The following is a 14,422-nucleotide window of genomic DNA, read 5'->3' as shown; positions in this document are numbered from 1 at the left end:
GTTTTCCTTTTTTGGAATTTGATAAAAAAATACTCTAAATTATAATCTATTTCATAAAAAAACAAGACAAGTATTATGGCTTAGTTATGACAATATGTGTCTTAGAAGTGCACCATATCCATGATGAAGCGGTTTTCTTCATAGAAAGCACACATCTATGAAGAAAACCAGACTATTGTCACAAAAGCACATGCACTACATGTTCATCATAAATTGGCCAAGTATGTTCATTTGTAAGAAAATGCATGACGAATGCATTTTGTCATAGATATCATTTTTTATAGCGTGTGTCAAGTTTTGATTGTCTATTTACCAATTGGATGTGAAAAATGCATTCCTCTATCATGATCTTTGGGAGGAAGTGTATAGGGAAATTTCACCTGGCTTTCGTACATCTCAAACTTCGAGGGAAGGTCCTTAGGTTGAGGATGTCACTTTTTTTTGTTTTCGATAATGGGAATATATTAATATCAAGCGGATATCAATTACACCCGGCCTCTGCAACAACATAATGTCAAGAGCTAGTCGAGACATCGAGGATGCACACAACCATAATAAAAAAGAAAAGAAAAATGCCGAACGGATCAACGAAGTAGGAGGAACTACCACCACCAGAGACCACACAAGGACTGCAAAAAAGGTTCTCCAAGAATGACGCCTCCAAGAAGGAAACCGTGCACCAACACAGTCGTCGCCTGATCACAGATCATGGGTTTTCACCCTGAAGAAAGTCTGACTGAACTCCAAGCAATGCCTTCAACAAGGAGACGAATAGAGATCCGCCATTGCCAGGTACAACCAATGAAGGTCGGACCAAGGGTTTTCACCCCGTAAGTCAAGACTTTGTGCCCAAAGAGCACCACCAATAAGAAGTCCACATGTGTTGTCGCGCCTGCTAGCCGGTACTCCTGCAAAGTGCCGATCATCTGGTCCACAATCTTCACCACAACCAAACTCACCTCGGTCGTCACTTGAAATCTCGAACTCCACATGAGCCATCGAGATCCACTCATGGTGCCAACAAATCGGAGTGTGATAGGTCCACAAGAATGACCGAGGACAGCGACAGAAAATTAGGCCGATTGCTGGTGTGGAGATCCGGTCAAGGAGCTTAGCCGCACCAACACCGCAAAGCAAACCTGCCATGTAATGTCCCTCCTGAGCCTGTTGTTGGGGACGATCACTCTTGGCGTCCGACGGTCCATGTGTTGCCGCAGCTGATTGCCGGCAACTCCACGGACACCTCTGGCACCCACGAACTCACTCCGGTCGCAACTCCGCGTCGCGTGGACCAGACGTACATCCATGATTGGCTCATCACCCGGCGGTCCATGTGCTGCAACGGCAGATTGCCGGTGACACCACGGACTCCACAGAACCCATGAACTCGGTCCGGTCGCAACATGGCGTCGCGTGGACCATACGTACATCCGCGAGTGGTTCATCACCCGACGGTCCATGTGCTGCGATGGCAGATTGCCGGCGACACCTCGGACTCCACAAAACCCATGAACTGGGTCCGGTCGCAACATGGCGTTGCGTGGACCATGAGGATGTCACTTATGGGATTAAATAATCTCCATGAGGCATGGTTTGATCGATTTTGTCTTGTTATGTGTGGCATGAGATACACACAAAACAATGCAGGCCACATGTTATACTGCCACTCCAGGAGGGACATCACGATTCTTGTAATATACATAGATGACATCATTATTACAGAGGATTATAATGTTGAGATGTCACAACTAGAGAAGAAGCTAATTAATGAGGACATAGAGGACATTCACCGTTCGTTCAGCTTATTTTGTGGAATGAGATCACCAACATGGGAGCAAGCTCAAACAAACTTATGTGATGGGATGGATCATTTTCAATCCTATTTGCTCTGATATTTGGAAATTATCTTACTCGGCAAATGTAAAAAAAACTGGCGCATGTTGCATGTCACTCTTCCATGTCATGTTACACTTGCAAATAGACATTTGAAAGTGTCGCCTCATTGCCCTTATTCTTTTAATGGTCCGGAGGACACTAAGCACCTTTTGTTCAAATGCAAAAAAGCTAAGGAAGTTTGGAGATTGTTGGGTTTTGTAGGATCGATAAGTATGTATAGAGAGGAGGTGAATAGACTACTAAGCCAAAATATGGACTCTTTTTTCCAAATTTTATTTCCTTGGCAATTTTAGGCTCTTCTGGTAATCTATCAAGCACCCTACACATGCAAGTCTGTAAGAGTAGAGGCAGCGGAAAGTAAAGATATGCAAGTGAAAGTAAACAAGTAGAGTTAGAGATACACGAACACAAATTGGCTCAATGGAGTTCTTTCCCATGGTTTGGATAGTGGGCGCTATCTTACATATCCACGTTGATGGAGCCTTTGATTCACAAAGGGTCTAAGATCACAAGGATCTTGGTTGCAAGATTCCACAAAGGAACGGTGAGGACACTCGCCCATGAAGGATCCACGAAGGAGAAACCAACATATTCCACCATGGCGTAAGCCCACAAAGGACTAGCCTCACTAAAGTAGATCTTCACAAAGTAGGCGATCTCCAAGCCCTTACAAATTTCTCCGGTTCTTCACAAACTAGAAGACTTCCAAGCACCTAGCCAGTCGAGGAGGCACACACCCTCCAAAAGTAACAATATAGAGGTTGCTAAGTGATGAATCCCTTACTCTTGTGCTTCAAAAGATAATCTCATCGACACTTAAATTCTCTCAAGGTATGGCTATTCGATTAGAGAAGTAGGAGTGGAAAGTAAGAGGAGATTGGATCTCAAAGGATTGGCTTGAATGGTTGGACTAGAAATCTCTTTGAAATCAACACAAGCAGATGAAGTTCTCTCTCAGAAATATGATGGGGCCAGGGTTTTCTTAGAGTGAACTGATGGGATAGGTGGGACATAAATAGGAGGGACCAGATTTCTGACTGGATATTTTGATCAAGACTTAATGAAGATGCATCTTTTGATTAAGACTTGCTTAGGGGCTCAGCGAGTGTAGTCCTAAGAGACGCTAGCGGGAAATTTATTGTTGGGGTAATTGGAATATTGATTGGTGTGCTGATGTCCTGACTGCCAAAACTTTAGTGCTAAGATTTGGTTTCTCTCTTGCGCAAAGGGCGGGTTACAATCGCCTATTTATTAACTTTGATAATTTGGAAGTCGTTGGTACTATGAAGAATGGAGGACGTTCGATGGGAGCAGCGGTGGCAGTATTCAACGATTGCTATTGTATAGCTTGTGATTTTCCTCTTAGTAGTTTTAAACATTGTAACGGGGATGCTAATAAGGTTACCCTGCAAAAAAAGGGGTGCTAATAATGTTGGTCTTGAGCTTGCTAGATTGGCAAAGTTTCTAAACCAATGATTGGTTTGAGGAGCCCATGAGCGAAATTGTATCTCTCCTAATAGACAATCACTGTTATTTCGAATTAATAACGTGGTTTTGTTTCATAAAAAAAGGTTCAAGTCAGCATGCAACAAGATGAGGTTGATAAATATCTATCACCCATCTTGAGGGGGAGTATTGAATGTTTGTGTGCGTGTGAGTGAGTTAGATATGGCCCATCAGGCCCATATGTGTCTACATATAGCTATGTTGAGAAATAGGGGAGCAACTAATTAACGAGCGCTCCTTCGGGAGCCTCGCAACGATCAGCGCCACTTGGCGCGCTCTCAGCCATTCGCCACGTGTCGCGCTCTGGGCGCTCCCTCCGGATTTTGTTTTTTATTTTATTTTTTCGCACGCGTTTTGGCTTTTTAAACGGGGTTTTTCCGGGTTTTTTCGATGTCTCTGTTTTTTACCGGTCTTCCTTACCTTTTGGGTCAAAAAACATTTCAAAAAAATTTGCGCGCAAAAACGCGTTTTTTTTTCTTTCACGAGAGTCACGGTTTTGCTTCCGCGAAAGGCACGGTTGTGCTTTTCGTGAGAGTCACGGCCGTGCCTTTCGGAAACGAAAAAAAACGCGTTTTCTGTTTTTTTTCCTTCCGCGAGAGGCACTGTTTTGCTTCCACGAGAGGCACAGTTGTGCTTTCGCGAGTGTCACGGCCGTGCCTTTCGGAAACGAAAACAAAAACGTGTTTTCTGTTTTTTTTTTCCTTTTGCGAGAGGCACGGTTTTTGCTTTCGCGAGAGGCACGGTTGTGCTTTCGCGAGAGTCACGGCCGTGCCTTTCGGAAAAAGAAAAAAACGCGTTCTCTGTTTTTTTTTCCGCGAGAGGTACGGTTTTGCTTCCGCGAGAGGCACCGTTGAGCTTTCGCGAGAGTCATGGTCGTGCCTCTCGGAAACCAAAAAAACACATTTTTTATATTTTTTTCCTTCCGCGAGAGGCACGGTTTTGCTTCCGCGAGAGTCACGGTTGTGCTTTCGCGAGAGTCACGGCCGTGCCTCTCGGAAACAAAAAAAACACGTTTTCTATTTTTTCTTCCGTGAGAGGCACGGTTGTGCTTTCGCAAGAAGCATGGGCATGCTTTCGCGAGAGGCACAGGCGTGCCTCTTTCGGAAAGGGAAAAACCCTTCTCCCGGGTCGGTTTTTTCGTCCGTTTTTTTCATGAAAAAAAAGTTCGTCAAAACCTATCAACATGGGATCTAATTTTGAAGATCTCGACGCGAGGAATCCAACAGTGAAAACGGTTTAAGATTTAGACGCACGGTTTAAGAGATAAAACGTTTTGAATAAACGGATCTACGAAAAAAGGAAAACTTTCGGGATGCGACAAGTGACGCACATGCAGCGCGCCACTTGTCGCAACCTTGGAAGGTGGGAGTGATCTTTGTAACGAGTACTCCTCAACTAGTGATTTCGGTTTAGTCTACACAACATCATCAGCATACAAGATGCTGATGAGGGAGGAGTTAGATTCCACTCCTTCTCAGCAATCTGAAAATGTTGGGCACCACTTGCGTGTAAAATTTTCATGTGGCTAGCAGTGCAATATCGGCTGTGGACGTCGGATAGAAGGGCTAGACATGGTTTGCAAGACCAAACGTCAAAGTGCTACTTCTGTGACCAGGAGGAAGACACGGTCGACCACATCTTGCAGCAATGTGTGTTCTCGCGGCAAGTGTGGTACAATTGCATTGCCAGGATGGGTTTGAGGATGGAGCTATGCCCAACATATGACTCTCGGTTGGTGCAATGGTGGACGGAAGCTAGGAAACGCATACATAAGCAAACTCTGAAAGGATTTGACACGTTCGTGATGCTCATCTGCTGGACACTATGGAAACAGAGGAACGCGAGAGTGTTCGGATCGAGCCAAATTAAGAACGAATGGGAGAATGTGGACACAATCTTCGACGATTTGAGGACTTGGGCAGCGGCAGGAGCATTTGGAGGACAACCTATATCTGAGTAGTAGAGTAGCGTGAGGAGTGGAGTGGAGGCTTGGTTGGAGTCGGCTTGTGACTCCCAACCCAACTAGCGCAATTGTAAAACTCTTGTACATATTTTCTCCTCTCGAAAAAAACTAGTGATTTCGGAGAAATAGAGAGGAGTGGGATTTTCAGAAATTTCCATAAGAATCACAAAATCCCATGATGGAGCGGTACTCTGTCTGCTGAAATGATTGTACTGACCGTCCGTCTATTGCAAGACACAATCATGTGCTTCTGCCTGATTAAAACTTAAAATCCAGGCAAATTATGCATGTGCTTAACCCTTTTTGGTTTGGCCAAAATACCCAGAGATATACTGATCTCTTAGCGTACTGATATCTACGCAGAAATATTGCTGATTGTCAGCGCCGCTGGAATTATAATGCAGAAGTTTTTTCGTAATTCTAGTTTGTTTGAAAGGTCAAGGCCATCAAAGCTGTTGTCAAAACTTTAGAGAACACACATTACCTGCCACATAAACTCGTTAAAAGGACTTGAGTGCAGTCCCAAGTTTGTTTCAACATTATGCCACCTAATTAGCCCACAAATCAGAAGGGCATTACGTGACCTGGCCTGAGAAATCATGGAGAAAAGAGGGGTCCATAAACATTGCTTGACAAATTCTAAGTTGATGATCCAGAAGAATTATTCAGATCCGACGAAATCACTAATGACAAAACAGGAAGAAGTAATCATGTATGCAATATATTTTACCCTGCATAATTGTTTCACTATTCATGCCACTATTGAACAGGCCACTCCACACTCCTCATACTTCTTCTAGTTGCGGTATTTCATTCACCCCCAAAAAAGGTATATACATGTACCCGCTCTCTTGCGATAATATTTTTCAAGAAGTCAAAATCCAACACCTGAGAACTAACTCACAAATCCTTCTGCTCTTTCTTCTTCTTCCGGCAGCACTTGAAGCTAAGCTTCCAAGCAGAGCAAGCGAAGCAACCTGGCTTGGCTGGCTTCTTTGCTTTCTCTACTTTCCCAGAAGGATTCAGATGTTCTTCAGCATGAATGCTGTTCCCAGTCTCGCTACCGGCATCGGTAGTGGCATCATGCTCGTCATCGTACTGCTGCTTTTCCTGAAGCAGCTCAAGGAGCCTCTGCTTCTTCTCTGTCAGCGAAGGAATGTCTGCAGATATCCGCGCAGCGAATGATGTTTGCATCTGGTGATCTGGTGTGCTACCTCTTGAAGGAGTGAAGTCTTGAGGATCCGGATGAATAGAGATGTTAGGATGTGAGAAGTTGACACCAATCATAGCATACATTAGAAAAAAACAAGAAAATATGATGTTTTACCTCCTCTCACGCTTTGGAAATCATCTTCACTGTCCGAGTCTAACCACGGCCTTGCCTCGAAGAACGACTCATCTCTGCTTCCTCCTGGCGTAACAATCAGTAGTGAACGGTGTTAGATGTGTACAGTCTCTTTTCGGTATATCCCCATTGTATAAAGGGTTTCCTGCATTTTACTACACATGTATATGTAATGGCCTTTGGCCCTCAGTAAAGCTCAGTTGCCCATTCCTAACATGGTATCAGATGCTTAGGTTCCTCTCCCGCTCCCACATGCTCGCAGCTCCGTGCCTCGCTTCCCCGTCGCCGGCCTCGCTCCCCCGTCGCCGGCCTCCCTCTGCCTCGTTGCCGGCACCGGCTACCTCCCCGCCACCACCCGCGCCTCCCCGCGCCCGGCAGCCACCTCCCTGCGCCTCCCCGCACCCGGCAGCCACCTCCCCGCGCCGCCCCGCGCCCGGCCGCGACCTCTCCGCGCCTTGCCGCCCCTGGCCGCCTCCTGCTGCAGCCGGTGGTGCCCGGGCCGGCCCTTCCCCCCCGCTTCCCCATCGGGGCTGGATCGAGCCAGCGCAAGCCCGATCCCGATCTGGATCGGGGTCTCCTGTAGCAGTCTACTGTAGCAGTTGACCAAAAAAACCAAAAAAAAAAACAAGAGTCCTCATGTCTTCTTCGGGCTATGTCGCCGTTCCTCGGTGCTCGGTGATCTTCGATGGCACCAACTATGCCGAGTTTGCGGGGTTTATGCGTATCCACATGCGCGGTCTCCTTCTATGGGGTGTTCTCTCTGGCGAGGTCCCCAGTCCGCCTTGCCCTGTTGCTCCTGTGGCTCCTACCCCGCCAGCACCGCCGGTTCTTGCTGCTGATACTTCTCAGGCTGATCGCGATGCCGCCAAGGCTCTCGATGATACTGCAGTTGATGCCTATGGTCAGCAGATGTCAGCCTATTCGGATGCCCTTTCTGCCTATCGTGATGATCTGTCTGCTTACACTCAGTGGTGCAATGATGATGCTCGTGCTGCTGCTGTTCTTACTGCGAGTGTCCTTCCTCAGTTCGCCTCGGAGTTCATGGGACTTGGCACAGTTGCAGCGATGTGGTCTTATCTCTGTCAGCGCTATCAGCCCTCTGGTGATGCTCTCTACCTATCTGTGGTGAGTCAGGAGCATGCACTCTAGCAAGGTGATTCCTCTGTTGATGAGTTCTATTCACAGTGCTCTGCCATCTGGCGTCAGCTTGACTCTCTTCGAACCGTCGTTTGTGGGACTTGCCGTTGCTGTCAGACTACACGGTCCGATTTGGAGTTTCAGTGGGTTCACGAGTTCTTATCTCGTCTTTGCTCTGAGTTCGAGCCTCGCCGTGCTCACCCGCTCGCTCGTGGTCGTGTTCCTATCTCGGAGGTACTTGCTGAGCTTCGTGCTGAAGAGACCCGCCTACGCTCTGCTGGGTTACTTGTGGTTCCATCAGTGTTGGCCGCCCGAGATCCTATGCCACCTGCTCGCCTCACCGCTCCGCCACTCCTGCCTACTCCTTCAGGGGGGTGGGTCGTCCTTCTTATGCTGAGAGGGGCCGGTCGCGTCGTGACACCTTCTGTGGCTACTGCTCTCGGCCAGGTCACCCAGAGTCTGATTGTCGTGAAAAGAAGCGAGACCAGAGGCGCTCCTCTTCCGGTGGGACTCCTGGATCTTCCTCGACCACGTCACTCATTGACCAGGACATTATGCGGCTCAAGCGTCTCTTAGCTTCCTCAGGCTCTTCGTCGACCGGTTCCGTTGCTGCTGTGACTGCAGCCACTGCTCCACCACCGCAGGCATCTACACAGTCAGGTACATCTTCGTGGGTTCTGGATTCTGGAGCCTCTTTTCATATGTCTTCTGATTCTTCCGTGTTGTCTTCTCTCCGACCTCTTGATTCGCCTGTCAATGTTCTTACCGCTGATGGCACACCTCTTCCTGTTGCTAGCCGTGGTCTTCTTTCCACTCCATCTTTTTCTGTTCCTAGTGTCTCACATGTTCCTCGCCTCACCATGAATCTTTTTTCCGCTGCCCAACTTACTGATTCTGGTTGTCGTGTCATTCTTGATACCGACTCTTGCTCCATTCAGGATCGTCGCACCAAGGCTTTGGTTGGTGCTGGCCCTCGGTGCCGTGAGTCAGAGGGCCTTTGGGAGGTTGACTGGCTTTGTGTTCCTTCCGCTGCCACCACTTCACCCATCTCCCATGCTCTTGCTGCCTCTTCGTCTGCGTCCTTCCAGCAGTGGCATCATCGCCTTGGTCACATATGTGGCTCTCGCTTGTCTTCTTTAGTTCGTCAGGGCCTCTTAGGGTCTGTATCTGGAGATGTTTCTTTAGATTGTAATGGCTGCAGACTTGGCAAACAGACCCAGTTACCTTATCCTACCAGTGAGTCGGTATCTCAGCGTCCGTTTGACTTAGTTCATTCTGATGTATGGGGTCCTGCTCCCTTTGATTCGAAAGGTGGTCACCGCTACTATATCTTGTTTATTGATGATTTCTCTCGCTACACTTGGCTCTATTTTATGAAATCTCGTAGCGAGGTTCTCTCTATATACAAACGTTTTGCTGCCATGGTTCACACCCAGTTTTCCACGCCCATTCGTACTTTCCGTGCTGACTCCGCTGCTGAGTTTATCTCCAAGCTGTTGCGTGGTTTTCTTGCGGAACAGGGTACTCTTGCCCAGTTCTCATGTCCTGGTGCACATGCTCAGAATGGCGTTGACGAACGTAAGCATCGTCATCTACTTGAGACGGCTCGTGCTCTGATGATTGCCGCTTCTCTCCCACCCCATTTTTGGGCTGAGGCTGTTTCTGCATCCACCTATCTCATCAACATACAGCCATCGACTGCTCTGCAGGGTGGTATTCCTATGGGGTGTCTCACTGGTCGCTCTCCTAACTACTCAGCTCTTCCTATGTTTGGATGTGTGTGCTATGTCCTTCTTGCCTCGCGAGAACGCACCAAACTGACTGCTCAGTCGGTTGAGTGTGTTTTTCTTGGCTACAGTGACGAGCACAAGGGCTATCGCTGCTGGGATCCTGTTGGTCGTCGTTTGCGCATCTCGCGTGATGTGACCTTTGACGAGTCTCGCTCTTACTATCCACGTCCTTCTACCTCGAGCTTCCCTGTGGACGATCTTTCTTTTCTTCTTCTCCCTGATATACCCTGCTATGTGCCTCCTCATGTTTTTCCTCCTCCGCCTGCACCTCTCCTTCCTTCTCCTTCACCACCGACACCATCTACCCCATCCTCCTCCTCCAACTCTCCACCATCATCTCCAGTCCGTCGCCCTCTCTCACCATTTCCTCTTCACTATACGCGTCGCCTTCGTTCTGAGGATGTTTCCCCTGATGCGCCTTCCACCTCTGGTGCGCACCTCCTTTCACGCCTCCCCCGGTTCATAACCTCCGTGCTCGGCCTCGCCCACCGCCTGATCGCTACTCTCCTGATCGGTACGGTCTCTCTGTTATTGCTGAACCCACTTCCTATCGGACTGCCATGACTCAGCCTGAATGGCAACTTGCGATGGCCGAAGAGCTTGCTGCCCTTGAGCGCTTTGGCACATGGGATCTGGTTTCCCTTCCTTCCGGTGTTCGTCCCATCACCTGCAAGTGGGTCTACAAGATTAAGACTCGCTCTGATGGTTCTATTGAGCGCTACAAAGCTCGTCTTGTGGCCCGTGGTTTCCAGCAGGAGCAGGGACGCGATTATGATGAGACATTCGCTCCTGTGGCTCACATGACCACTGTCCGCACTCTTCTTGCTGTGGCTTCTGTTCGTGAGTGGTCTATCTCTCAACTTGATGTCCAGAACGCCTTTCTCAATGGCGAGTTGCGTGAGGAGGTTTACATGCAGCCACCGCCGGGGTACTATGCTCCTGACGGTATGGTCTGTCGACTTCGCCGCTCCCTCTATGGTCTTAAACAGGCCCCTCGCGCCTGGTTTGAGCGCTTCGCCTCTGTGGTGACTGCCGCTGGTTTCTTGCCCAGTGATCATGATCCCGCGCTGTTTGTTCACACGTCTCCTCGTGGTCGGACTCTTCTCCTTCTTTATGTTGATGACATGATCATCACTGGTGACGACTCTGACTACATCGCCTTTGTTAAGGCCCGCCTTCACGACCAGCTCCTCATGACTGACCTTGGTCCTCTTCGCTATTTTCTTGGGATTGAGATCTCCTCGACCTCTGATGGCTTCTACATCTCTCAAGAGAAATATATTCAGGATCTTCTTGCTCGAGCTGCTCTCAGTGATGACCGCACTGTTGTGACTCCTATGGAGCTCAACGTTCAGCTTCGTGCCTCTGATGGTGACCCTCTTCCTAATCCCACTCCCTATCGTCACCTCGTTGGTAGCCTTGTCTATCTTGCTGTTACGCGTCCTGACATCTCCTATCCTGTTCACATCCTGAGTCAGTTTGTCTCAGCCCCCACCTCTGTCCACTATAGTCACCTCCTCCGTGTTCTACGATATCTTCGTGGCACGATCTCTCAGCGCCTTTTCCTTCCCCGCTCCAGTTCTCTTGAGCTCCAGGCTTACTCTGATGCTACCTGGGCTAGTGATCCCTTTGATCGACGATCGCTGTCTGCTTACTGTGTCTTTCTTGGTGGCTCTCTTATTGCCTGGAAGACAAAGAAACAGACTGCAGTTTCTCGCTCGAGTACAGAGGCTGAGTTGCGAGCCATGGCTATGCTGACGGCTGAGGTGATCTGGTTACGGTGGTTGCTTGAAGACTTTGGTGTGTCTGCTGCTACCTCGACTCCCTTACTGTCAGACAGTACTGATGCTATCAGTATTGCGCGCGACCCGGTGAAGCATGAGCTCACCAAGCACATCGGTGTGGATGCCCACTTTGTGCGTGCTGCTGTGCAGGATCAGACTCTCGCTCTTCACCATGTGCCCTCTGAGTTACAGTTGGCTGACTTCTTCACGAAGGCACAGACTCGAGCGCAACATGCCTTTTTCCTCTCCAAACTCAGTGTTGTTGATCCACCATGAGTTTGAGGGGGGGTGTTAGATTTGTATAGTCTCTTTTCGGTATATCCCCATTGTATAAGGGGTTTCCTGCACTTTACCACACATGTATATGTAATGGCATTTGGCCCTCAGTAAAGCTCAGTTGCCCATTCCTAACAAATGGATCAATGGTTGATGTTATGATCCTAGGACTGAAAATATTATCTTCTCAAGTTTCTTTTTCCAATTGTCATTAATTCAATTAAACTACTAGAGCAAAGGAGCATTTCAGTAGAAGCAAACTACTACTCCCTCCGTAAAGAAATATAAGAGTGTTTAGATCACTACTTTTGTGATGTAAACGCTCTTATATTTCTTTATAGAGGAAGTACAGTAGTAGTCGCGTCTTTTAACTGTAACTTCAGTTAACGATGAGGCATGGAAGAACAAGAAGCGCGAAATAAAACCACGAGAAACCACTGTTTGTGGCCTATAGGCAATAACACTGATCGATGATATTTAACAAGACAAATAATTAGCCATTTTCAGATTAGGACGTTTGGCCAGAAAAAGTGAAAGGCGCAAGCTTTATTCGTATTCAGATAGAAAAAAAAAGTGCCCTGATGATCAACTTCACAATATTTTTTATGGAGAAAAGTTGTGATTGTGGAGCTTCTATTTGACTTCCTGTTGAAACTTTCTTTGACCATATCATGCGTTGCCTATTGATGGTAAGTAACATCAGTTTGATGTTATGTTATACAAGAAGCCAGCTTGAAGTCTTCTTTCGATATACAAGGCACACACTGGCCCTAAGAGGAAATTTGCAGCGAGGGAAAATAAAAATAGGATCATCTGTCCAATTGAACCAACATTACGTAGCATAGTACCTGATGGAGCAAAAGAGTAGGACATGAGATGAACATGGCAGCAGGACAGGACTCGTCCGTCCGAAAGCCATTAGCTCCGATACTGTGTGAGTGCGACCCATCACAATCGCATTCAGAGGTATGTTGCCTAGCTACCACATGGCATGGTAGGTGCACCTAGCAGGTGCAGGAATGAATAAATCTGATGGGAGGTACTGATTGCATTGATCTTCCTGATCATCCTAATCGAACGCCGAACGAGACAAGAACCGACTATACAGTTAGCATAATTCAATTCTGATTCTCAACCCAACCAATCCCTGAGAGTGGCAGGATAACTTAGTTAATTTCGTGGGAGCAACCAGCCGTCCCACAAAAATCTTCGTGGTCGGTCCAAGATTGATTAGTTATAAACAGAAAAGGGAAGCACTAGGAAGAAGAATCAATCCTTGAATCGAATTGTTACCCCTCCCCGTTTAAGGCAGGAAGAGGAAGGAATCGATAACGGAAATGAAGAAAGTAACGGTTTCCGCAGAAGATGACCTACGTACCATTCTCTGTGCCGTAGCGATCTGGGCTAGCGACGATCGTCGCCCGGCCGCCGCCGCCCGCAGTGGCCGGCACGGCGGCCGTGGAAGAAGCGTCCGGCGGCGCGGACGCAGGCTTCTTCCGGATCCTGAACCTCATGTTGCCGGCGGACCGGAATCAATCTTCAGAGTATCGACCACGGCACAACACCCCCTCCTCCCTTCCCTCCTGCGGAGGCAGTTTCTGACGTCGCGCGCGAAAGACAAAGGCAAGTAGTCGAGATTTTGTACTGAGCATTGGAAGGCAGGGGAGGAAGAAGGAGAGGGAGAGAGGCGGGGGAAGTTGCTCCGGGAGGGACGGACGCGTTGTCCTGTCCCAGTGCTCCCGCGTGCGCGTGCCAGGAGGAAGGAAGTAGGGGAGGGGAGCGATCGTGCCGCCGTGTGTAGCGCGTGCGCGTGGCGTGGTAGGATGGATGATGGATGGCATGGCGCTCCGGGAGTACTGGACTGGACGTGGGGGCCCACTTACGAGCCGGCTGATTTGGCATGCCATGGCCGAGGAAGGATCTGAGCATCAGTACAAACACAAGCGCTTATATATACGCGCATACACTCACCCCTATAAACGCATTGAAAGCGCATCGCTAGAAATGCTGAAATAAATCCAGGAATAATGCGAGCATCAGGATTTGAACCCTGGTGGGTTGGGGATACCACTGTCCACCTAACCATCTCAACCACAGGTTGATTCGCGCCGAGGAAGGATTTGAACAGGTATTTGACAGCGGGCGGGCGGCCGCCTACTCCATACCGCAGTAGAATTATTTATCCAAAACCACCACACTTGAGGCTAGGGTAACCACTTGGTACCATATTGAAGGCAGATCACAAAAAACCACCGAAAATGTGCCTAATGCGTATCGCGGAGCACTGATAGTCGGATAACCTCGTGAAAACAGTCAAACTGACTGGTTGGGCCCACCTGTAAGGCTGACGTGGATTGCCTATGTGGAATTTTTGCTGAATTGGACCTAGGTCCCACCTGTCATTGACTTTAAGTGTTTTTTTTTCACATTTTCTTTTTATTTCTCTCTCTTTTTCTCTGTGGGCATTTGACCGAACAGGTTGCGGACGAGCATTGGACACAGACACCACCGGCGCCGCCACCACAGAGGACATGTGCAGCGGTAATGCCTGGCCAGCACCACTCCTGGCTGCAGCCGGCGAGCTCCTCCGGGAGACCAGCTCGCTTCCGCTGGCCGCGTCGTGGAAGCGTGGCTGCTCGTCCTCCGGTGGACGCGCACATGGCTAGGGCGGGATCTCGCCCGAGCTCAACGCACGGCCCCACCTCCTTGCTTCCACTCCCGAGCG

The 14,422-nt window shown here is 48.6% G+C and overlaps 1 protein-coding gene across 1 annotated transcript; it reads right to left on the bottom strand.

The window, feature by feature from the left end:
- Positions 1 to 5,978: 5,978 nt before the first annotated feature.
- LOC123053122 (uncharacterized protein At3g27210) lies at positions 5,979 to 13,510 on the bottom strand. The gene is made up of 3 exons (XM_044476525.1): positions 13,076 to 13,510; positions 6,693 to 6,776; positions 5,979 to 6,597 (listed from the first exon to the last, which is right to left on the bottom strand). Exons 1-3 carry the CDS (start codon positions 13,209 to 13,211, stop codon positions 6,266 to 6,268), a joined length of 552 nt encoding a protein of 183 aa, XP_044332460.1. The 5' UTR covers positions 13,212 to 13,510; the 3' UTR covers positions 5,979 to 6,265.
- Between the last annotated feature and the right edge of the window lie 912 nt (positions 13,511 to 14,422).

The sequence above is a fragment of the Triticum aestivum genome, chromosome 2D (genome assembly GCF_018294505.1).
Source record: "Triticum aestivum cultivar Chinese Spring chromosome 2D, IWGSC CS RefSeq v2.1, whole genome shotgun sequence".
NCBI lineage: Eukaryota > Viridiplantae > Streptophyta > Magnoliopsida > Poales > Poaceae > Triticum > Triticum aestivum.
This window is presented reverse-complemented; position numbering and strand designations above follow the sequence as displayed.